Source organism: Macaca fascicularis, chromosome 6, assembly GCF_037993035.2.
Source record: "Macaca fascicularis isolate 582-1 chromosome 6, T2T-MFA8v1.1".
In the NCBI taxonomy this organism is placed as follows: domain Eukaryota; kingdom Metazoa; phylum Chordata; class Mammalia; order Primates; family Cercopithecidae; genus Macaca; species Macaca fascicularis.
In genome coordinates, this window is record NC_088380.1 from 146,754,287 (window position 1) to 146,777,923 (window position 23,637).

Sequence of the window (23,637 nt, forward strand, 5' to 3'; positions counted from 1 at the left end):
ACTCAGCTCTGAGCCTAACTTGATCTCAGTCTCTACCTCCTGCAGTCCCTCCCAGGGAAAACAAACCAGCTTCCCTCAGCCAGTCAGGCCTAACTCCAGGGGGAGTGCTAGTAAGGAAGACCACAAAGCACTTGCAACTGAGGTCTAACAGAACTGACCACTTCTGCTGCCAGCCTCTGCTTGGACAGCCCATGAAAAAGCAGTCCCCTTACCACCAAGGGAGTTGACAGCAACCCTTCAGCCTGGCCCCGTATCAGCAGAGGGTTGCCCATGTGGGTATTCACTCGGTTATTTGGACTCAAAATGGATGCTGTCCACACCTCTGTGGTCCTGCTGCAGTGACCCAGGGCTCAGTCCACAAACCCTGTCCCTTCTCCAGCTATATTTTTCCCTTAGTTGACCCAAGCTAGTTCTATGACTTGAAATGCCATCTATAAACTGGTAATTTGTAGACAATTCTCTATTTTATTTCGCTAGTCCAGAGTTCCAGATTCATACATCCAACTGTCTATTCCACATCTTTACTTGGGTGTCTAACAGTAATCTCAAAGGTAAAGGCCCAAACCAAACTTTCAGCTTGCTTTAAAAATTAGTTTCGGGAAAAAAAAAAAATTTAGTTTCAAAACTTGAGAACTGACTAGGAAACATTGATCTATGAATGAGCAGTAGCACATTTGTTCCTATAAACCTGGGGAATGTCTGCAGCAGGACGTTCCCTCTGTGGAGCCCAGGACACATGGAATGCTGAGTGGAAACCACACTGAATGAATAGCATTGGGACTTAGAACAGCTACTTGCATAGAACAAGCAGTACTTAGAAAAAGTGAGTAGAAGCAATGCTAATTTCATTCACTTTAATTCCTTTCCCTTAGCTCTTTCCAGCCTCACTTCCCACTCACTCATTTCCCCATGGACGGTTACTCCACTGCAACCACCACTCCACTTCCAGACTTTTGTCCACACTATTCCTTGATTTGAAATGCCCTCCCCTCTGCCCTAGCCCCACCTAGCAAACTTCTAGCTGACCTTCAAAGCCCAGGTGAAATGCCCGCTCTCCCATGAACCCATTCCAGATCTCTCGTGGAGAATGAGTGACATATGGGGAAGGAAGAGGAAGAAGAGGGGGAGCATTTGGGGCTTAATCACAGGCCCAAAACTTCAGTTTTTTCAACTCTCTTCTTTTACTCCTATACCCAGTCACCTTGGTTCTACCTTAAAATACATCCAGAGTCTGATCACCTCCACTGTCACCATCCTAGTCCAACCCACCATCATCTCTCACCTGGATAATGCAGCAGCCTATCATTAAACTAGGGAGTAACACAGGTTTGTGACTTGAGAAATATCTAAAAGCAGGCATTTCAAAGTCTGCAATGTCTAACTGCTCAGATCCCAAAGCTATGGGTAAATACCTCGATCTTCACTGATATATGCTTTCCCAAGACATTTGCATGGCATCTTGCCCCAACAAACCCCCAGGATCTCTAATAAAAACAATCCTTTTATACCTTTGGTGTTAAAGTAATCAGGTTTAGACACCCCTCCTTCCCCAAAATAAGAACTGCAAAGGAAAGGGTTTTGGATGAGATTTCAGAATACGAAAATCAATAAACTTCAGAATACAAAAATCAATAAGCCCTCAGGTGAGTCAACATAGAATGTGGAGCGCGCACGCACGCGCGCGCGCGCACGCACACACACACACCCCTAAAAATTTGCTCCTAGTTTTCACACATTCCACCACTAGAAAATTGTACACAGCAGGGGATAGGAAAGGCATTTAAGTCATTCCTTCAGTGATCATCAACAGCTTTACAAGCAAGTACTAGACTGCTGTCTCTATAGAGAGCTGTTTCTATTATGATGAAGAAGTTAAGGCACAGAGAGGTCAAGAGTCAAATCAAAGCAGAGCTTTATGCTGGCGGTGTGGGTTAAAGTTAAATGCAGGTGTACTGGAGTCACACATGCAGTTATTTTATCAAACCACCTGACTCTCTGAACACTGAGTTAGGGAAGAGTAGTAAATAGAAATATTCTTATTCATACACTAACTCCCCCCATTTCTAACCACCACACTCACTCTCACTCTCTCACAAGCTAAATCCACATTTCCATTGTCAAAAGCCACATTAAAAGATCAGAAGACCACAATTGTCTGGTTAATCTCTAGCACAACCGCTGAATCCCAGCATGCTCTTTGAGCCCCCAGGCTCTGGCTCCACACTAAGTGAATGTGGGTGCATGAGCCCTGTGGGGTTTGAGAAAAGGGAGAGCTCAAACAATGTTCTCATGAGCACTTTAAACAAAAAATCCATTCAACGAGAATGGCACCATGTTCTTTTTGCCCTTTCTCCCCAGGAACTAAATTAAACAGATTACAGACAGTAGCCAGGGCTGGCCTTAGAACCACCTCCCCCTTATTTGTTATTTTTAGCAATTCAGGCCTAGAATAGCTAAAGGGAGGGGGGATTATCAGATACTACCAGCAAAAAAAACACTAGTCATCACTTCCTCCAACCCTAAGAAAGCATCATTTTCCATGTCTTTATAGCATCACAGAGTTTGAGCCTTTAGAGTTTCATATAAAAACAGACTACGTATAAAACATTAGTGGAAACCGATAATGTTTCCTGACCTGGAAGTATTGTTCCACCCCCACATGGGTTTTCTTAAAAACAAAAGCAGAATCAAACGAACTAAATTGTTTTACACAAAGGTTAGGAGTACAATGCATCTGTGTCCATTCTGGAAAAACTTCCTCACAAGATGACTATGTAACCAAAAGAATAGCTTTGTGAATAGTGATGGAATTCAAATATTTCGATTATGCTGGCAGCAGGTAAGAGACTGGAAGCAAAACAAAGTGAGCTGGGACAAACTTCAAATTAGTCATAATTAGCAACATAGCATCGTCCCTAGTCATTCTATTTATAAATGAAATAATATAGCAAAAATCATTTGAAAAATGAATAAAATGGTAAGATAAAAAGGTAAAAGCTCTATGAAAATGGTGTAACTGTTTGCATCAGCAGATAAACTAAAATTCACAAAAAATATGTTATAAAAATAAATAAGATACAATTCATTAAAAAGTTCATGAACAGGATGGGCACAGTGGCTTACACCTATAATCCCAGCACTTTGGGAGGCCAAGGTGGACAGACCGCTTGAGGCCAGGAGTTCAAGACCAGCCTGGCCAAGGTGGTGAAACCCCATCTCTATCAAAATATATAAATTAGGTAGTTATGGTGGCGCACCCTGTAATCCCAGCTACTCACGAGGCTGAGGCAGGAGAATCCTTTGAACCTGGGGGGCAGAGGCTGCAGTGAGCCAAGATTGCGCCACTGCACTCCAGCCCGGGTGACAGAGTAAGACTCCATCTCAACAACAACAAAAACAAAAAAAGTTCATAAACACTCAAGGAATCTAAACACAGGAACATATATGCTACTATTCTAAGTATCATATATTTTATAAGACAGGATTAAAGCACTATAAATGAATAAAATGATGTCTTCCTGGGCATGTCTATTACGTATGTGGAGTTAAGCTATTCAGCTCTATCTGAAAATATATTTCCAAAACAAGGTGATGCCTAATGTAGTTGACCTTTAAGCCATTACATGGATATCTCTGTAATTTAAATGACTGCAAAGATATCAAAAGAGATACCATCACCTTGAATTACATTTTAGATATAGGTAGACAACTAGTTTCATTTTAGCTTCAAAAATAGGATTCCAATTAACTTTTTATTTTTTATATACTTTTTGAGATGGGGGTCTCACTCTATCACCCAGGCTGGAGTACAGTGGCGCTATCAAGCCTCACTGCAGCCTTGATCACCTGGGCTCAAGCAATCCTCCCACCTTAGTCTCTGCAGTAGCTGGGACCACAGGCATGCACCACCATGCCCAGATATTTTTTTAACTATTTGTAGAGATGAGGTCTCACTTTGTTGCCCGGGCTGGTCTCAAACTTCAGGGCTCAAAAGATCTGTCTGCCTCAGCCTCCCAAAGTGCTGGGATTATAGGTATGAGCCATGGCACCCAACCTTATAATTTTTTTTTTTTTTTTTGAGATGGAGTTTCATTCTTGTTGCCCAGGCTGGAGTGCAATGGCATGATCTCGGCTCACCGCAACCTCTACCTCCCGGGTTCAAGCGATTCTCCTGCCTCAGCCTCCCGAGTAGCAGGGATTACAGGCATGCACCACCACGCCTGGCTAATTTTGTATTTTTAGTAGAGATGGCATTTCTCCATGTTGGTCAGGCTGGTCTCGAACTCCTGACCTCAGGTGATCTGCACCCCCCTCGGCCTCCCAAAATGCTGGGATTATAGGTGTGAGCCACCGTGACCCGCCTTTAACTTTTTAAATTAAGACAACGATCTGGACAAAGGAAATTGTTTTTGTTTTGTTTTGCTTTCTTCCATCTTTTCATTTTAAGGAGGCATTTTTTTTTTTTTTTTTTTTTTTGAGACAGAGTCTCGCTCTGTCACCCAGGCTGGAGTGCAGTGGCCGGATCTTGGCTCACTGCAAGCTCCGCCTCCTGGGTTCACGCCATTCTCCTGCCTCAGCCTCCCGAGCAGCTGGGACTACAGGCACCTGCCACCTCGCCCAGCTAGTTTTTTTTGTATTTTTTAGTAGAGACAGGGTTTCACCGTGTTAGCCAGGATGGTCTCGATCTCCTGACCTCGTGATCCGCCCGTCTCGGCCTCCCAAAGTGCTGGGATTACAGGCGTGAGCCACCGTGCCGGGCCTTAAGGAGACATTTTTGCTCCTAAAACGACAACTCAGAAAAAGACCAAGGTTATAACAATAAACTTAATAGAAGTGACTGGAGTGACCCTAGAGATCTTCTAATCCAATATTCTTATTTTATAGATGAGGAAACTGAGGCTTAGAGAACAGTAAGAGTTAGAACGAAAAACTCCTAAATTTTTTTTTTTTTTTTTTTTTTTTTGAGACAGAGTCTCGCTCTGTCGCCCGGGCTGGAGTGCAGTGGCCGGATCTCAGCTCACTGCAAGCTCCGCCTCCCGGGTTCACGCCATTCTCCTGCCTCAGCCTCCCGAGTAGCTGGGACTACAGGCGCCCACCACCGCGCCCGGCTAATTTTTTTTTTTTGTATTTTTTAGTAGAGACGGGGTTTCACCGTGTTAACCAGGATGGTCTCGATCTCCTGACCTCGTGATCCGCCCGTCTCGGCCTCTCAAAGTGCTGGGATTACAGGCCTGAGCCACCACGCCCGGCCAAGAACTCCTAAATTAACATAAGGCTTTTAAAATTAGGAATTTAGGGTAATGAACGCTCTGTTGTAAATCTAGTAGACTTGGAAATTCTATTTATGGCTGAAATGTCAACCTTTCCTTGGATCTTTTTCTGAGCTGACGTGTAGCATGCTTATTAATAAAGGTGTGGCCTTCCCCACATGGAGTATTGAACTTGCTTTTTATGACCAGTATCTATTACTTCAGGTTGGAGGACACCTGTGATGTGAGAACAGAGACTGATCAGAGTAAGAATCTAGGATAAGGAAAAGTGCCCTGATTCACTTGGCAAGGAAGTATGTAATGACATGAAAGAAAATCCAAAGTCTAACTCATTAAAACAAATCATTCTCTAGGCAGCCTGAAAATGATTTAAGGAATCCAGGGATGGGAGGGAGGAGGCTAAGGACATATGGTTAGACAGGGAAGATTATAGACCATATAAAGCGTGTAACAATGAAGGCTGAGGTCAACAACTCCCTAAAGCATTCAAAGGAATAGTTGGGTGTGGGGACAGATAAGTATTCCAAGAAGACCAACAAGGCACTCAATGTATCCAAGAAGAAAAGAATAACTGAAACAAGATGCAAAAAGCTGAACTCTGGGCTAATTGGAATGCAAATCCAATTATCTTAAGTCTCTTACCTTAATCATAAAATGAAGATGCACCATCAGGGAACAGATCAAATCAAGGGTGTATGAATGTGTGTGCTAAATATCTGTAATATATATTTCAAGATAAATAAGAAAGGCTATCTAGTTAAAGGAACCAATCTATGGGTCAGGCACGATGGTTTGTGCCTGTAATCCCAGCACTTTGGGAGGCTGAGGCGGGCGGATCACGGGGTCAGGAGATCAAGACCATCCTGGTTAACACAGTGAAACCCCGTCTCTACTAAAAATACAAAAAAATTAGCCAGGCATGGTGGCGGGCACCTATAGTCCCAGCTACTTGGGAGGCTGAGGCAGGAGAATGGCATGAACCCGGGGGGTGGAACTTGCAGTGAGCCAAGATTGAGCCACTGCACTTCAGCCTGGGTGACAGAGCGAGGAGCAAGACTCTGTCTCAAAAAAAAAAAAAAAAAAAGAACCAATCTATTTGAACTGCTTACATCTGAGTTCTCATCAGATCTAAAATACTTCTATGAAGGAAATAAAATGCATCACAGACGCTTTATATTTGGGCAAATTTTAGCATTTGGATCATAACATACACACTGAACAAGGCATTGGCAATATTAATAAGAAAAAATGCTCACACAGAAAAAGAGCATATATGGCGGGCTTTTTCAGACCCATACCAGCTCTTCTCTGAAAGCCACAAAGGAGGATTCTGCAGCTACATTAAGCCCTAAGACATCAGGACATAGAGACTATATAAAGCTCATGATAAACGCTGGGGTTTCCAACCAGCAGGCTCTCTTAGACTGAAGTCCTAAATAACTGAAAACTATTTTAAAACAAACATCCATTTTTATAAATGTTAAGAATGCAAATGAGCTCTATAAAGAGATAAGTACTCATGTTTGAAATCCCAATGTATGCACAATAAGAGAAATCACTTCACCCAAGACTCTCCAAGTCAAAACAACATAGAAAAGAGATTAATTTTACATCTTGCATTGATTTCTAAGATAAAAATTTTAAAAAGACATCCATAAGTGTCTAGCTATCTAGCTACTACGGAAGGTAGGAAATCAACAAGCTAATTTTAATCATCAGGAGTGTAGACGTTTTATACTTCCTTCCAGGATGCAAGCTCTCCTGGAGTGTGGGTGGAGGGTGGTTTCTGAAAATTATCTTAGCAAGATGCTAAGATAAACTGTAAAAATACTCTATGAGAATACCTTCACTTGTTAAGAACAAAAATGGACTGTCTAGATACATAAATTGTGGTACTTCTATATGACGGAACACTTTGCAGCAATGAAATGAACAACTCACAATCTCAAGAGATAACACGATGTACTTCACAAACACAATGTGGAGCGAAAGAAGTGAGGCAAAAAAATCGTGATTTTGTTCACGTAAAGTTCAGCAACAAGCTAAATTATATATATGTACACACACATATACATAAAATACATATATACATTATATGTATATACATAAAATATATATTTATGTACATATTTATGTACATATATTTATATATTACGTACATATTTATGTACATACATTTATATATTATGTACATATTTGTGTACATATATTTATATATTATGTACATATTTATGTACATATATGTATATGTTATGTACATATTTATGTACATGTATTTATATACATAAAATATATACATAAAATATATATTTATGTACATAAAATACATATATATTTTGGTTTTTTGTTGTTGTTGTTGTTTTTTGAGATGGAGTCTCGCTGTGACACCCAGGCTGGAGTGTAATAGCGCGATCTTGGCTCACTACAACCTCCACCGCTAGGGTTCAAGCGATTCTCCTGCTCCAGCCTCCCGAGCAGCTGGGACTACAGGCACGCGCCACCAGGCCCAGCTAATTTTTGTATTTTTAGTAGAGACAGGATTTCACCATATTGGCCAGGATGGCCTCGAACTCCTGACCTCAGGTGATCTGCCTGCCTCGGCCTCCCAAAGTGCTGGGATTACAGGCATAAGCCACCGTGCCCAGCCTAAATTATATTATTTTATAGATACATCCATAGGTAGCAAAACCATCTTTTTTTTCTTTGAGACGGAGTCTCGCTCTGTCACCAGGCTAGAGTGCAGTGGCGTGATCTCGGCTCACTGCAACCTCTACCTCCCGGGTTCAAGCAATTCTCTACCTCAGCCTCCCGAGTAGCTGGGATTACAGGCGCCCACCACCACGCCCGGCTAATTTTTGTAGTTTTAGTAGAGACAGGGTTTCATCATCTTGGCCAGGCTGGTCTTGAACTCCTGACCTCGTGATCCACCCACCTCAGCCTCTCAAAGTGCTGAGATTACAGGCGTGAGCCACCATGCCTTGCCGTAAAACCATATTTTTTAAAAAGGAAATAATTATCACAAAAGTTAGGGTAGTAGTTACTTGGTGGGAGAGGCAGGCAGGAATAGCACATGATTAGGCGGTGATAACAAGGAGGGTTCTGGTTTCCTGACAACATTTGATTTATTGGCCTGGATAACTGACGTGTTTGTTTTATAATTATTAAGCTATATATGTTATTTAACACATATTTCTTAAATGCTACATTTCAATAAAAAATTAATGACTAAATTTTTAATGGATTATAAACTTAGAGATGAGCAAGCAGATGAACTGCCGGGCATATTTCTTGTTTAATGTTTTAAAAACATTCTGTCGGCCGGGCACAGTGGCTCAAGCCTGTAATCCCAGCACTTTGGCAGGCCGAGACGGGCGGATCACGAGGTCAGGAGATCGAGACTATCCTGACTAACACGGTGAAACCCCGTCTCTACTAAAAAATACAAAAAATCAGCCGGGCGTGGTGGCAGGCGCCTGTAGTCCCAGTCACTTAGGAGGCTGAGGCAGGAGAATGGCGTAAACCCGGGAGGCGGAGCTTGCAGTGAGCTGAGATCCGGCCACTGCACTCCAGCCCGGGCGACAGAGCAGACTCCATCTCAAAAAAAAAAAAAAAAAAAAAAAAAAAAAAAAAAAATTCTGTCATTGGCTCTGCTATCCCCTGCCCTCCTTTCTTCATTGAAAAACAGAGGTAACACTCAGCCTGGCCAATAAGGTGAAACCCCATCTCTACTAATAATACAAAAATTAGCTGGGCATGGTGCCATGCACCTGTAGTCCCAGCTACTCGGGAGGTTGAGGTAGAAGAATCGCTTGAACCCGGGAGGTGGAGGTTGCAGTGAGCCGAGATCGTGCCATTGCACTCCAGCCTAGGTGACAGAGCGAGACTCCATCTCAAAAAAAAAGGAAAGAAGGAAGGAAGGAAGGAAGGGAGGGAGGAACGGAGGGAGAGAGGGAAGGAGGGAGGGAGGGAGGGAGAAAAATAGAGGTAAGAATCAGTGCCTATCATATAGTAGAGTCAGGAAGGAAGGAAGGAAGGAAGGAAGGAAGGAAGGAAGGAAGGAAGGAAGGAAGGAAGGAAGGAAGGAAGGAAGGAAGGAAGGAAGGAAGGAAGGAAGGAAGGAAGGGAGGGAGGGAGGGAGGGAGGGAGGGAGGGAGGGAGGGAGGAAGGGAGGGGGGGAGGGAGGGAGGGAGGGAGGGAAACAGAAGTAAGAATCAGTGCCTATCATATAGCAGAGTCCACCTGACATCACCTCCAAATGGGGGCTCCTATTATATACACCAACAGTACCAGCTCAAAAATGCCATACTTAGGGCAAAACTGGACATCCATCCAAATGCCTACCAGTCACCACCCATGCGATGGAAAAAATGATCCTCAACAGGCAGAGTAAAATTTGCTCAATCATGGGAAACCCTCCAAAGCATGTTCTCATCACAGTATCAAACCTAAGCCAACTGCAGAGTGTCACAGGCACCTCCTATCCTGTTCTCTCACCGCCATTCTTCCTATTTATTTCAGGAACCACTGTCTGACTAAAATTGTCATTTCTGTGGAAGAGCTGGGACTTTACACTTCAAGACTTTTACACAGTTTTTAGATTTTACATATGATATGGGCTGGGAAGTTATTTCAACAACCCTGGTATTGCAACATTCTACATCAGAAGTGGTACTAAGCAGGCCAGAATGTCCTGGGTTTCCTTATTCTTATTCTGTTGTTGCTGAGCTAACAAGGGTGGTAGAAGGAGTGGTAACCATGTTGCAGACAGAGGAGAAGGAAGCTGGTTAACCTGTATACACATGTTCCTAAAATATAACAGACTTAGGTTGAAGCAGTAACTGTTTGGCCCCCACCTGGAACAACAACAAAAAAAAACATAAGGCAATGGTGGCAAAAAATGTGTTCAAATGTATCATTGAAAGTTTACAGGCCGGGCGCGGTGGCTCACGCCTGTAATCCCAGCACTTTGGGAGGCCGAGATGGGCGGATCACGAGGTCAGGAGATCGAGACCATCCTGGCTAACACGGTGAAACCCCGTCTCTACTAAAAAAATACAAAAAACTAGCCGGGCGAGGTGGCGGGCGCCTGTAGTCCCAGCTACTCGGGAGGCTGAGGCAGGAGAATGGCGTGAACCCGGGAGGCGGCGCTTGCAGTGAGCTGAGATCCGGCCACTGCACTCCAGCCTGGGCCACAGAGCCAGACTCCGTCTCAAAAAAAAAAAAAAAAAAAAAGAAAGTTTACATTTACCTCAAGAATTCCCAATAGTTGAGATTCAGAAGATCAGGAGCTGATCTCTAGATCATCTGAATGATGATTTAAATTTTCCTAACTGCAAAAGAGGCCCATTAATTTTTTCCTGCTTACCTCCAAAAAGGTTAGCAAAAATAGAGGATGGATTTCCCACTCTTTAGAAGATACAGATCTCCTCAATCTATATCAATAGTTTTAACTCAACTTTAAAACTGATTTTGTCAAAAAAGACTTCTACTTTCTCTTTGTACCAATCAATGTTAAACATTATAAAAAGAAAATTATTTTACAAAGACAGATAAGACTCATGTCATAATTCCAAATCACAGTTGTAGTCATGCTATTTTCTAAAATTACGCTTGGGTACTTTTCAAACAACAAGTACTGTATTAGGTATTATGCACTCAGTACCTTCTTTAGAAAGTTATTATCAGTATTTTTTTAAAATAGAAAGTTTCCTCAAAAAATGACAAAAATAACATGGTTACTCTATCATATTAAAGCCACCATTTTGTATTTTCTCGTGAATAGGATCAGCTTCATTGGTCTACTAATCACGGTTAGGATGTATTCTCTTCCAGAATTTGATATATCACCTTTATAACGAAAGATTAAATCTACATATATCGTGCGCCTGTTATGAAAATACTTCCCAATTAATCCCATTAAAGTGATGATGGCCTGAAGAACAGTCTAATATAGGGGTATTAAAATGTAAAAAGAGGCAGGGAGCAGTGGCTCATCCTTGTAATCTTAGCACTTAAGGAGGCTGAAGCAGCTGGATCACCCAGGAGTTCAAGATCAGCCTGGCCATCATGGTGAAACCCAGTCTCTACTAAAAATACAAAACTTAGCCCAGGCACCTGTAATCCCAGCTACTTGGGAGGCTGAGGCAGGGGAATCACTTAAACCTGGCACACAGAGATTGCAGTGAGCCGAGATCGCGATACCGCACTCCAGCCTGGGTAACAGAGCAAGACTTCGTCTCAAAAAAAAAAAAAAAAGTAAAAGGAAGTTCTTTTTTTTCTTTATTCTTTGTACAATCCATAGGTTCAACAAAGAAGTTCTAAGGAAAAAAAGACAGTAACACTATCTTCCCACCATTAAGACAGTGCTTGTGATTACTCTGCTAATAAGAAATATGCCTCCCTATCAAGATTAACATGAGGGCAAGTAGGACCCCCACCCCTGCCTATAAGAGACAAGGGCCAGCAGATGAGGCCACTTGGCTGGCTGATGACATAGGGCACAGCATGACAAAGCTATAAAAAGCTAAACAAATTCTAGGTAAGCTTTGCACTCATAAAGACCAGAAAAATGAAATCAGGAGAGCGCAAGTATAAAGAAACAGAAAGAACAAAGCTGGGTAAAAGGGAACCTAGCAAATACTAATGAAAATGGGCTATCAGATTAGAGAACCTGAATCAGACCAGCACCTATGTCATGGAAAACGTTTGGCCCTCCTGCCATCTACACAAACTGTGGGTAGAGGGTGGGGAAGCATACTCAGTGGGCCAAATCAGTGAAACAAGTTAACAGCTTTGATCAAAAACTGGAACTCTGACCCCAACCAATATGAACCTTACTCTTTCAGAGAAGAAAACATGGTAAATAGAAACAGCCTGGCCTTTGTCTACAGAGTTGGGTATAAAATGTGCCTCCCCAACTTAATACAGGGTATCTCAGGAGAGAAATTGATGATGATGATGATAATGATGATGATGATGATGATGATGATGATAATTATAGAGGATTAAAATGAAGTAGATTAGACTGGCAAGAAACACTAGGTCTAGAAGAAGAGACTGCAGATTTTGAACGAGGAGAACACCAAGGACTTGGGGAAAATCATTTAGAGCTCTAAATCTGTATCAAGCTTCCAAAGTAATAGGAAACCATATTTATGATTTACTCAACTTTTTTTCACTCATATTTACTCAACTAAATATGATTTACTCATATTTCCAAATCTCCACAATGTGCTAAGAAACTAACAGAGTAATCAGAGAACACAAGAAAGAAGCACCTACCTTAAGATTGAGGAATCAGAAAATGCTTCTCAGGAGAAGTAACTCTATACTAAGATCTGAAGGATTAGTAGATGGAGTTGATAAAAGCAGAAGGAGGAAGTTCCAAAGTAAAGATAACTACTTTTCAAAGATCTAGTAGAATGAAAAAAGGGCAAGCTCCAAAGACTGAGAGTATTGGGCGAGCGCTGTGGCTCATGCCTGTAATCCCAGCACTCTGCAAGGCAGAGGTGGGTGGATCACCTGAGGTCAGGAGTTCAAGACCAGTCTGGCCAACATGCAAAACCCTGTCTCTACTAAAAATACAAAAATTAGCTGGGCGTGGTAGCACACACCTGTAATCCCAGCTACTCGGGAGCCTGAGGCAGGAGAACTGTTCCAACCCAGGAGGCAGAGGTTGCTGTGAGGCAACATAGCACCACTGCACTCCCACCTGGGCGACAGAGTGAGACACTGTCTCAAAAAAAAGAAAGAAAGACTGAGAGTAGTTTTGCATGGCTAAATCATACAATATAAGAGAAGGCAGAAGAAATGAGAGGGATGAGAGAAATAAACAGAAATCATATCTTTAAAGGCCTTCAAGGTATGTCAAAAAGTTTGAACTGGTTGGGTGGAATGGCTCACTCACACCTATAATCCTAGCACTTTGGGAGGCCGAGGTGGGTGGATCACCCAAGGTCAGGAGTTTGAGACCAGACTGGCCAAAATGTTGAAACCCCGTCTCTACTAAAAATACAAAAAAATTAGCTGGTTATGGTGGCACATGCCTGTAGTCCCAGCTACTCAGGAGGCTGAGGCAGGAGAATCACTTGTACCCAGGATGGAGGTTGCAGTGAGCCAAGATTGTGCCATTGCATTCCAGCCTGAGCAACAAGAGCAAAACTCCATCTCAAAAAAATAGTTTGAACTGAACCCTAAGGACAACAATTGGTTTTACATGAGGGAGTAATATGACCAGATTTAACATTTTAGAAAGGTCATTCTAACTTAAATATGCTAAAGAACTGAATGAGAGAAAACTGGACATGCTAAAATCAGTTAATATCCTACTGTAGATGGTGGTAGCAGCCAGTTTAAAGGTGGGAAAAAATTCCAAAAGGAAATACCATTAATAAACAAAATAAGAAAGAAGAAATCTTCAGAAATACCACTTTTCCAGAATTTATTTTTAAAAAAACACTAATCCTCAGACTCAGGAAACCCAACAAATTCTGAGTAAGATAAAGAAAAAAATATTAGCCACGCGTGGTGGCGTGCCTGTGGTCTCAGCTACTTGGAAGGCTGAGGTGGGAGGATTGCTTAAGCCTGGGAGGTGGTGGCTGCAGTGAACTGAGATCACCCAACTGCAAGCCAACCTGAGTGACAGAGTGAGACCCCATCTCAAATTTAAAAAAAAATACATAAAAATAAAAAGGAATAAATTGACACCTAAACACATCCCAGAGAAACTACAAAGCATGAAAGACATAGACAAGTAAAAACAGGTAGACAGAAAAGACAAATTAACAACAATTAGACTAACAGATGACTTCTTAACAGCAACAGTGGAAGCCACAAGTCAGTAGAATGGTTATCTTTAAAAGAGCTGAGAGGTCAGGTGCTGTGGCTCACATCTGTAATCCCAGCACTTTGGGAGGCTGAGGTGGGTGGATCACGAGGTCAGGAGTTCAAGACCAGCCCGGCCAACATGGTGAAACCCTGTCTCTACTAAAAATACAAAAAGTAGCCAGGCATGGTGGCTGTAATCCCAGCTACTCGGGAGGCTGATGCAGGAGAATCGCTTGAACTCAGAAGGCAGAGGCTGCAGTGAGCCAAGATCATGCCACTGCACTCCAGCCTAGACAACAGAGCAAGACGCCATCTCAAAACAAAAAATAAATGAATATAAACAGAAGAGCTGAGAAATTCCTAATATAAAACAGAATAAAACACATGCTCCAGTCGGCCGTGATAGCTCATACCTGTAATCCCAGCACCTTGGGAGGCCAAGGTGGGTGGATCACGAGGTCAGGAGTTCGAGATCAGCCTGGCCAACATGGTGAAACCCCGTCTCTACTAAAAATACAAAAATTAGCCAGGTGTGGTGGGCCTGTAGTCCCAGGTACTCAGGAGGCTGAGGCAGAAGAATCGCTTGAACCTGGGAGGCAGAGGTTGTGGTGAGCCAAGAAGCACCACTGGACTCCAGCCTAGGTGAAAGAATGAGACTCCGTCTCAAAAAAAGCAAAAACAACAACAACAACAACAAAAATAAGCTCCAAACTTTGTATACGGTAATAACAAGCACTTGCCCCCCAACACTGTAGTCTCTAAATATCACTGCCCACTAAACTGACAGACTGAGGAGAAACTGATAAACACTGTCATAGAAGAAGATTCATCACGTCCCTCAGTAAGCAGATGATATGAATAAGCAGATGATAATTCAGTAAGATACACAGAAAATTTGAACACCACAATTAACAGTGTATATGCACATGAGTGCACATGTGGGGGTGTGCTGAAGTAATAAAACTACAAAGTTGTGGCAGTGGAAAAGTATAGGATTGTTTCAGGGAAGAGAGGGGAGTATACACTGGGTGATACTGTTACATGTTAGAAAAGTACTGGAGAATACACTAAATGCTGAAATAAGGCTCATGGTAAGGAGCCTATGATGATGGGAATCAGAAAAAAGAAATTGTGTATAAACTGGATTTATATTACTAAAGTAGAAAGATAAATTATCAAATGATGGAAAACAGTATATATAGCATAATTCCTCTTTTAAAAAAATGTTGTGTATATGCATGTATGAATGTCTTTATATAAATATGGAAGTTTGGAATGATACAGAAACTATAGAGGTGACATTTGGATGCACTGAGAGTGGAAAAACAAAGTAATATTTTCATTGTTTAATCATTTGTTTTATATTTTATTTTCTTTATTTATGGTGTACTTCTATTGCTTTTATAATGTAAATAACACGTAAAATGAAAAATTAAAAAAGAAAAAAGAACTTTCTAAAAGATAAAATATTCTAGCAGTATTTGAGACACTCAACAAAAGGAAACTTTTAGAAAATAAACTTCTTAATACTCACCAGAACTGAGCAGTACAGTATTGATAAAATCATCACCTGTGGCAAATTCACCTTGATAATTGGGGGTTTTTTTTTTTTTTTTTTTGGTTGTTTTTTTGGTTTTTTTTTCCCCCTAAAGAGACAAGGTCTTGTTATGTTGCCCAGGCTGGAGTGCCTCAGGCAATCCTCCTGCTTCAGCCTCCCACAGCTGGGACTACAAGCATTTGCCACTGTGCCCGCTCTGCTGATTTTTTAATCATAAAAGTTAACAACAAAAAAGTTAATGTATATTTGTTACAATTTATTATCACAGAAATTATAAGAAAAAAATCAAGGCTGGGCGCGGTGGCTCATGCCTATAATCCCAGCACTTTGGGAGGCCGAGGCAGGCAGATCACCTGAGGCTGGGAGTTTGAGACCAGCCTGACCAACAAGGAGAAACCCTATCTCTACTAAAAATACAAAATTAGCAGGGCGTGGTAGCGCATGCCTGTAATCCCAGCTACTCGGGAGGCTGAGACAGGAGAATCGCTTGAAGCCGGGAGGTGGAGGTTGCGGTGAGCCGAGATCACACCACTGCACTTCAGCCTGGGCAACAAGAGCGAAACTCCATCTCAAAAAAAGAAAGAAAGAAAGAAAGAAAAAGAAAAAAATCATTTACCCCTACATCCCATCTAATTTCTTTAGGGTAAACAGTATTAACAATTTAATATATATCCTTACATATCATCTTCAATATTCATACACAAATGTTTGTTTTCATAAAGAGAACTGTATACACATTACCTCACTACTTATTATTCATTAGGACAATTTTAAATATATTTACCAACAGTTGCAAAAATGCATTTTGTTTTATCTACATGAAATGATTTTGTTTGGGTTTTTAATTGTTTCTTATGAGTAAAAACACAAGATATCAAATTGAACCTCTTAAAACAGTTAAGCTGATTAAAATGTTAAAATAGGACACAACAATAACCTGGTTATCACAGGCTGTTTTTTCTTTACTTGGTTTTTTTGCTTTTTTGTCTTGTTTTTACAATATATTTTTCTAAGCTGCAAATCTAGTATCAAGTTTGTTTCAACTATCAGTAGTCAAAAATAAGCCTAAGTAACCTAAGATACTACACACTCCCAGGCCAGGCCTATTCAGTGAACCTAAGAAATCCTTGTTGTAGGTTGTAGCTCCCAAATTCAGCAGAGAGATGAGTTAAGATTCTGATCCTCTGCCTCAAACAGTACTCACAGAAATTAGATGAAATGACCTACGAAGTCAATGTATCTACCCACATGTGGGGAAATCTTGGTCCGTAAGAAATAATAACCAGCTTTTTGTCCAGTCTAACTTTTACTATACACAGGATGGGCCTTTCACCAAAGCCCAAGAAGAACATGTCACTAAAGGTCTTAATGTATAAATAAACTATAATAATAATAATAATAATAAAGTAGTATTTCCAAAGATTTGCTTACTGTTACCTATCATCTTTTTCCCTAGCTAAAAACAAAAAATTGTTCTCATTGGAGCACCATCCTTCAGATAGCTAATTGGTTACAGCTTGCTACTTTGTCCTTATATAGAACCTAATTTAGGTTAAAGGAATTACAACGTGTAAAAAAGACCCTATACCAAGATCCTCTAAAATTTATCATTATTACCCACTCTCCTGCCTATCCACCACAATCCAATACACATGTGTTGTTTAAATATACATCACATTTTGTTTATGGTTTTGTTTTTCTTTTTTAAAGAATAAACACATTCAAGGGCAATGAACAAAATACATTCAGGTTAAAACCATCTCATCAAAATTCTCTACAGTTCCAAAGAAGAGACTATTCTTTTTTTGTTTTGGTCTTATACACACTATGAATATGAATATGACAGCTTCACGGCTCCAACGTAATTATAAAAAATAAAAATAATATGACATTACTTTGGCAGGCAGGCATACATTTTCATGTAATATGACACAATAAGATTACTACTTTCTCCCAAAAGTTAACTCCTATTGCCAATAAAAACTTACTTCTAGTTCTTTAATTTTTTCTTCTGCTATTTTCTGCTTCTCTAACAGCTGATTGTGAATTGCTTCCTTGGACTGAAGAATAAACCTATGAAACACAAGAAAGTTGAAAATTAAGCCACATGACTATTGTATTCATCGAAATCAATAGCTACATACCACAAATATTGAACTGAGCAAACTAAAAGGACAAATGCATATTAACATAATATGTCAAGCTCAGGAAACCACCACAAGTTTAAACCTTCCTGGCTGAGTAGGAATAAAGGCTTAAAAGTAGATTCTGCTGGCCGGGCGCGGTGGCTCAAGCCTGTAATCCCAGCACTTTGGGAGGCCGAGACGGGCGGATCACGAGGTCAGGAGATCGAGACCATCCTGGTTAACACGGTGAAACCCCGTCTCTACTAAAAAATACAAAAAACTAGCCGGCCGAGGTGGCGGACGCCTGTAGTCCCAGCTACTCGGGAGGCGGAGGCAGGAGAATGGCGTGAACCCGGGAGGCGGAGCTTGCAGTGAGCTGAGATCCGGCCACTGCACTCCAGCCTGGGTGACAGCGCGAGACTCCGTCTCAAAAAAAAAAAAAAAAAAAAAAAAGTAGATTCTGCTTTCTTATTTAATATAGGAATCAGGCAGGGAACAGCGGTGCGGGCCTACAGTTCCCATACTCAGGAGGCTGAGGTAGAAGGATTGTTTGAGCCCAGGTGTCTGAGTCTAGTCTGGGCAACATAGCAAGACCCTGTCTCATTAAAAAAAAAAGAGGGGGGGTGGCGGGAGTTGGGCACAGTAGCTCACACCTGTAATCCCAGCACTTTGAGAGGCCGAGGCAGGAGGATTGCTTGAGCCTGGGAATTCAAGACCAGCCCAGGCAACATGATGAGACCCCATCTCTACAAAAAATAAATTTAAAATATTAGCCGGGCACAGTGGCACACGCCTGTAGTCCCAGCTACTCGGGAGGCTGAGGTGGGAGGATCAGTTGAGACTGGGATGTCAAGGCCACAGTGAGCCATGATTGTGCTACTGCACTCCAGCTTGGGTAACAGAGCAAGATCCTGTCTTAAAAACATAAAAAAAAAAAAGAAAAGAAAAGAAAAGAAAATCAGGCTTCAAGTAGATTCATATGTAAAAGAAAAAATAAAGGAATAAAAATATATCATAGGCCAAAGAAAAGTCAACATACAAACAAAAAAAAAACCCTATAAGTTTTGTTTTTTCAGTTATCTGTTTCAATTTTTATCTAGATATTTTTTAAACAATATTTGTAAAGTGGAGTGCCCCTCCATCTTTTTTTTTTTTACCAAAAAAAAAAAAAAGCAGCAGTAACTCATGACCTTTTAAAGTCACAATCAAGTACTGTTGTTAAGATCAATGCATTAGTGTTTATATGAGTTCCTCAAACAAAAAGCACTGTATAAGCCTTAGGATCTTTTATTATTATTTCCAGAGTGTATAGTACCTCTGAAAAGCTCAAAACGTACAAGTGGAAATTTTCAACTTTTTCCATTTCACTGTCAGGCACATTATTTGCCACTGATGAGGGTGGAAATATGGAGACGTTTTAAAAATTAACACTGAATCTGTTTTATGACTTTATGTTCACAATTCTTGCTGCAGGAAAAGGAAGAACAAACTTTTACAGCCTCAAGAAAGTGAACTGAAATATTTCCCCTCCACTGGAACCAAGGGAAGACCCCAGTTACGCAAATCTCTTTCAGGACTGTCTAAGGAAGCTAAAATAGATTTCAATTTAATATTGCAATTAATTAAGCAAGACTTTTCTTCTCTTTGCACTAACAGAGTTCAGCAACAAAGAACTAAACATCATCTCTTAACAAAAAGCCAAACGAGAAAACATAAAAAGGTAGCAACATGCAGTTTCCTCTGCCAACCCCACAAAAACATCATTGTGCCTAGGTGGGTTCTTATCAAGAGAGTCTGTTATTATAGATATAAGACAAGTAAAAACAGACCAGGCCGGGCGCGGTGGCTCAAGCCTGTAATCCCAGCACTTTGGGAGGCCGAGGCGGGTGGATCACGAGGTCAGGAGATCGAGACTATCCTGGCTAACATGGTGAAACCCCGTCTCTACTAAAAATACAAAAAACTAGCCGGGCGTGGTTGCGGGCGCCTGTAGTCTCAGCTACTGGGAGGCTGAGGCGGGAGAATGGCGTGAACCCGGGAGGCGGAGTTTGCAGTGAGCCGAGATCACGCCACTGCACTCCAGCCTGGGAGACACAGCGAGACTCCGTCTCAAAAAAAAAAAAAAAAAAAAAAAAAAAAAACAGACCAAAAAGGGCAATTAGCTATGCCCCAACCCCTGAAAGAAAACTGCCTTTTCCCCTCTTCTTCATAACTAAGCCTTACCACATATATTAATACAATCTGATGAACTTCTTTTACTCCACTAATTATTAAGCTTATATGCTAATGTGGCCAGCTCGGATAATTTTTTTTTTTTTTTTGAGACGGACTCTCACTCTGTCGCCCAGGCTGGAGTGCAGTGGCACAATCTTGGCTTACTGCAAGCTCCGCCTCCCAGGTTCATGCCACTCTCTTGCTTCAGCCTCCCGAATAGCTGGGACTACAAGCGCCCACCACCATGCCTGGCTAATTTTTTCTATTTTTTAGTAGAGACAGGGTTTCACCGTGTTAGCCAGGATGGTCTCGATCTCCTGACCTCGTGATCTGCCTGCCTTGGTCTCCCAAAGTGCTGGGATTACAAGCGTGAGCCACTGCGCCCAGCCCAGCCCAGATAATCTAACTGATGATCTTAGTCTTCAGTAGTAACTTGATTATTTGTAAAAACCTTACTGTATATTTACAGGAAAGATAGCCCACATTCATGCAAAACAAGGATTAATTCTAGGTCTTTTACTATAGAACCCTTCATGTCTAAAATATTCTTACTGGATCCAAGAGACAGGTGCTATTTCAGATAAGATTATGGTTTACAGAATATTTTTCTCAGAACTCACTCATATTTGTATTTGAAGAGAAGAGTTGTTTTGAACAGTATTAAGTCTCAGTAATGCCATGTAAAAACTATTCTAAAACAAGGTGCAAGAGTCACCAAATTATGTTATAACATGTGATTTTACTGAGAAAGTCTTTTAGCCATGGCAATAATTTTTTGAGTAAAATATGCATTTTTAAGTAGCACTGATAGCTGGCCAATGAGTACTATTCTCAAAAGGTCATCAGACATCATCTTTGTTAGTGTCTGGGAAAATTTCAAAGCTAAGATTAGAGGTCAAGTCATTACTTATGTGGCCTTTAAAAATAAAGTTTCTGAACAGATACTAAATCTCTTGAGCAGAAAATAAAATTACTAGAAAGCAAGAACACTCAACAACAAAAACATGTTTTTCCATGACCACATATCCTTTGAGGTAGCTATATTTGACTGTGCCAACTTCAAAGGCCAGAGAGATTCCACCGAAGCTGGCCAACTTACTACTATAAGCCTAAGGACATCTCAGCCACGCAAGTTTTAAACAAGGATGAGTGTTGGGTAAATGCAAATGTCTACCTCAAAGAGTAGTTACACAGTAAAAATTCAAACACAAAAACTTATGGAAAGTTTGGTTTAGTCCTCAATTTAAAAAATGGCAAAGATACATTGTATGAAGATTGGAAAGGGCTGCAAGAAACATCTGATTTCTGAAAAAAAGTCTTTCGAAAACATCTTTCCTATTGTTTAAAAGGGCATTGGATTATCAGATACTATGTGAAGAAAAGGGATTTATCATGATAATATGAGTCTTTTCATAAGCAAATATTATGTACACAGTTTCTCAATGTAGAGAATCTCATAGTCATTCTGCCTGACTGTTTATGGAAAGCCAAATAGTAAATAAAGAATTCTGGAGTTCAAAATGTACCAATAAGGAAAAATAAACCATGAAGAGGGAAAGTATTCTCTCATGACAGATAATATGCAGATAACATGCTTCAAATACTCAGGATTATATAACCTGAATTCGAGTTGATGCTTTGCAAAAGGCCTCTTCTTTGACCTGGAAATTCATGTGCCTCTGCAATGTCCACTCTCAAGGACTTGTAACCTGCTATTTCACTTCTTCATTTATTTGTAATTATGCCATTTGAAAACATAATTCTGATGGCTTTTGGTTTTGATTATTTGAGAAACACCAGACTCCGTTTTCTAAATCGTCCTGCAGTTTGGTACAACTTCCACTTTCTTATAACTCAGTATGAATCAAAACCGTTGTTCACCTGCCCAAAACACAATCTCAGATCAGCTGCACTGCTGCATTTTGGACACACTTTCCAAAGTATGGTCACCTAGACATATGCTATTCAGAAACAACGAAATGCTTATGACAAGTTCACTTTGGGTGGGAAATTTTTAGAGGGGGTCTAAAAATGTGTCCTAATAGCATTTAGGTTTCAGGGTATCCACAAATTAAGCGGCATAGAAGAGACATAAGAATGAGCCTATCTTGCTTCTTTGCCTAACTCCACGGGTGAGGAAAGTTACTGAATTTTTATGTTGTAATTTTTAGCATGGAAGAAAGTAGAAATAAATTGAATCTTTTCTACTTTAATTTTTTTTAATTGAATATATTTCTTAATCACTTCCTTAGTAAGGAAACTTTATGGCATATCCACATTGTGGACTGCTCAGTGAGTTAGAGACTTCTGTTATTGGCATAAAGAAGAGTAGATACCCTGAACACTCCTGATTAAAAACAAAGCAAAAAAAAAATTTTTTTTTTAACATTTTGTTGAACTAACACAAAAGGAAGGATTCCACAAAGGCCCAAAGTGAAGTGAAACTGGGAATTGAGGAATGTAAGACAGCAGTAAATTGGCTTTTACCCTGAGAGTTTATGCTGAATCCTGGAGACCTTAAGCATCCACACTGGCACAGAAATAGGATACAAAACAGGAGATAAAACCAAGGGGGCAGCCAGGCATAATGGCATGCACCTGTAGTCCTAGCTACTCAGAAAGGTGAAGTGTGAGGATGGCTTAAGTCCAAGAGTTCAAGTCCAGGACCTGGGCAACATAGCAATGGCCCATCCCTAAAAAATAAATAAATTTTTTTTGGCCGGGCGCTGTGGCTCAAGCCTGTAATCCCAGCACTTTGGGAGGCCGAGACGGGCGGATCACGAGGTCAGGAGATCGAGACCATCCTGGCTAACACGGTGAAACCCCGTCTCTACTAAAAATACAAAAAAAACTAGCCGGGCGAGGTGGCGGGCGCCTGTAGTCCCAGCTACTCAGGAGGCTGAGGCAGGAGAATGGCGCAAACCCGGGAGGCGGAGCTTGCAGTGAGCTGAGATCCGGCCACTGCACTCCAGCCCGGGCTACAGAGCAAGACTCTGTCTCAAAAAAAAATAAAATAAAATAAAATAAAATAAATAAATAAATAAATAAATAAATTTTTTTTAAAAGAATGACTAATTAAATAAAAAACCAAACTGAAAATTAAAAAAAAAAACAAAACAGTATTTTTATTGACATGTAAAGATGTCAATACAGTAAGTAAAAACTCACATTTAAAAAATTAGCATGTTGGCCAGGTGTGGTGGCTCACAGCTGTAATCCCTGCACTTTAGGAGGCTGAGGTAGGTGGGTCACTTGAGGTCAGGAGTTCGAGACCAGCTTGGCCTACATGGTGAAACCCCATCTCTACTAAAAATACAAAAAAATTAGCTGGCGTGGTGGCAGGTGCCTGTAATCCCAGCTACTCGGGAGGCTGAGGCAGGAGAATCACTTGAACCCAGGAGGCGGAGGTTGCGGTGTGCCAAGAACGTACCATTGCACTCCAGCCTGGGAGACAGAATGAGACTCTTGTCTCAAAAAAAAAAAAATAACATGTCATTCCATTTGCAAGATGAAAAAATAAGTAAAATAAAAAAGGATTTACACAAAGATGAAATGGGACTGGAAAAGAAAGAGAGAGCTTTTTAAAATTCATTGCTTGAAAAATGTTTCCTCTTGAATCCTCAATTTTTTTTTTTTTTTTTTT

The 23,637-nt window shown here is 40.8% G+C and overlaps 1 protein-coding gene across 3 annotated transcripts in view; it reads right to left on the reverse strand.

Annotated features, from left to right (window-relative positions):
• The window catches only part of PFDN1 (prefoldin subunit 1), a 61,154-nt gene that overhangs the window by 20,108 nt on the left and 17,409 nt on the right, over nt 1-23,637 (reverse strand). For 2 of the 3 annotated variants that reach the window (XM_005557955.5, XM_005557954.5), the window contains exon 3: nt 17,643-17,727. In XM_005557955.5, coding sequence (XP_005558012.1) covers nt 17,643-17,727 — 85 coding nt within the window. Of the gene's footprint in view, nt 1-15,889; nt 16,223-17,642; nt 17,728-23,637 lie in introns of those variants that run through there. The other variant, XM_065546869.2, reaches the window with a different exon arrangement.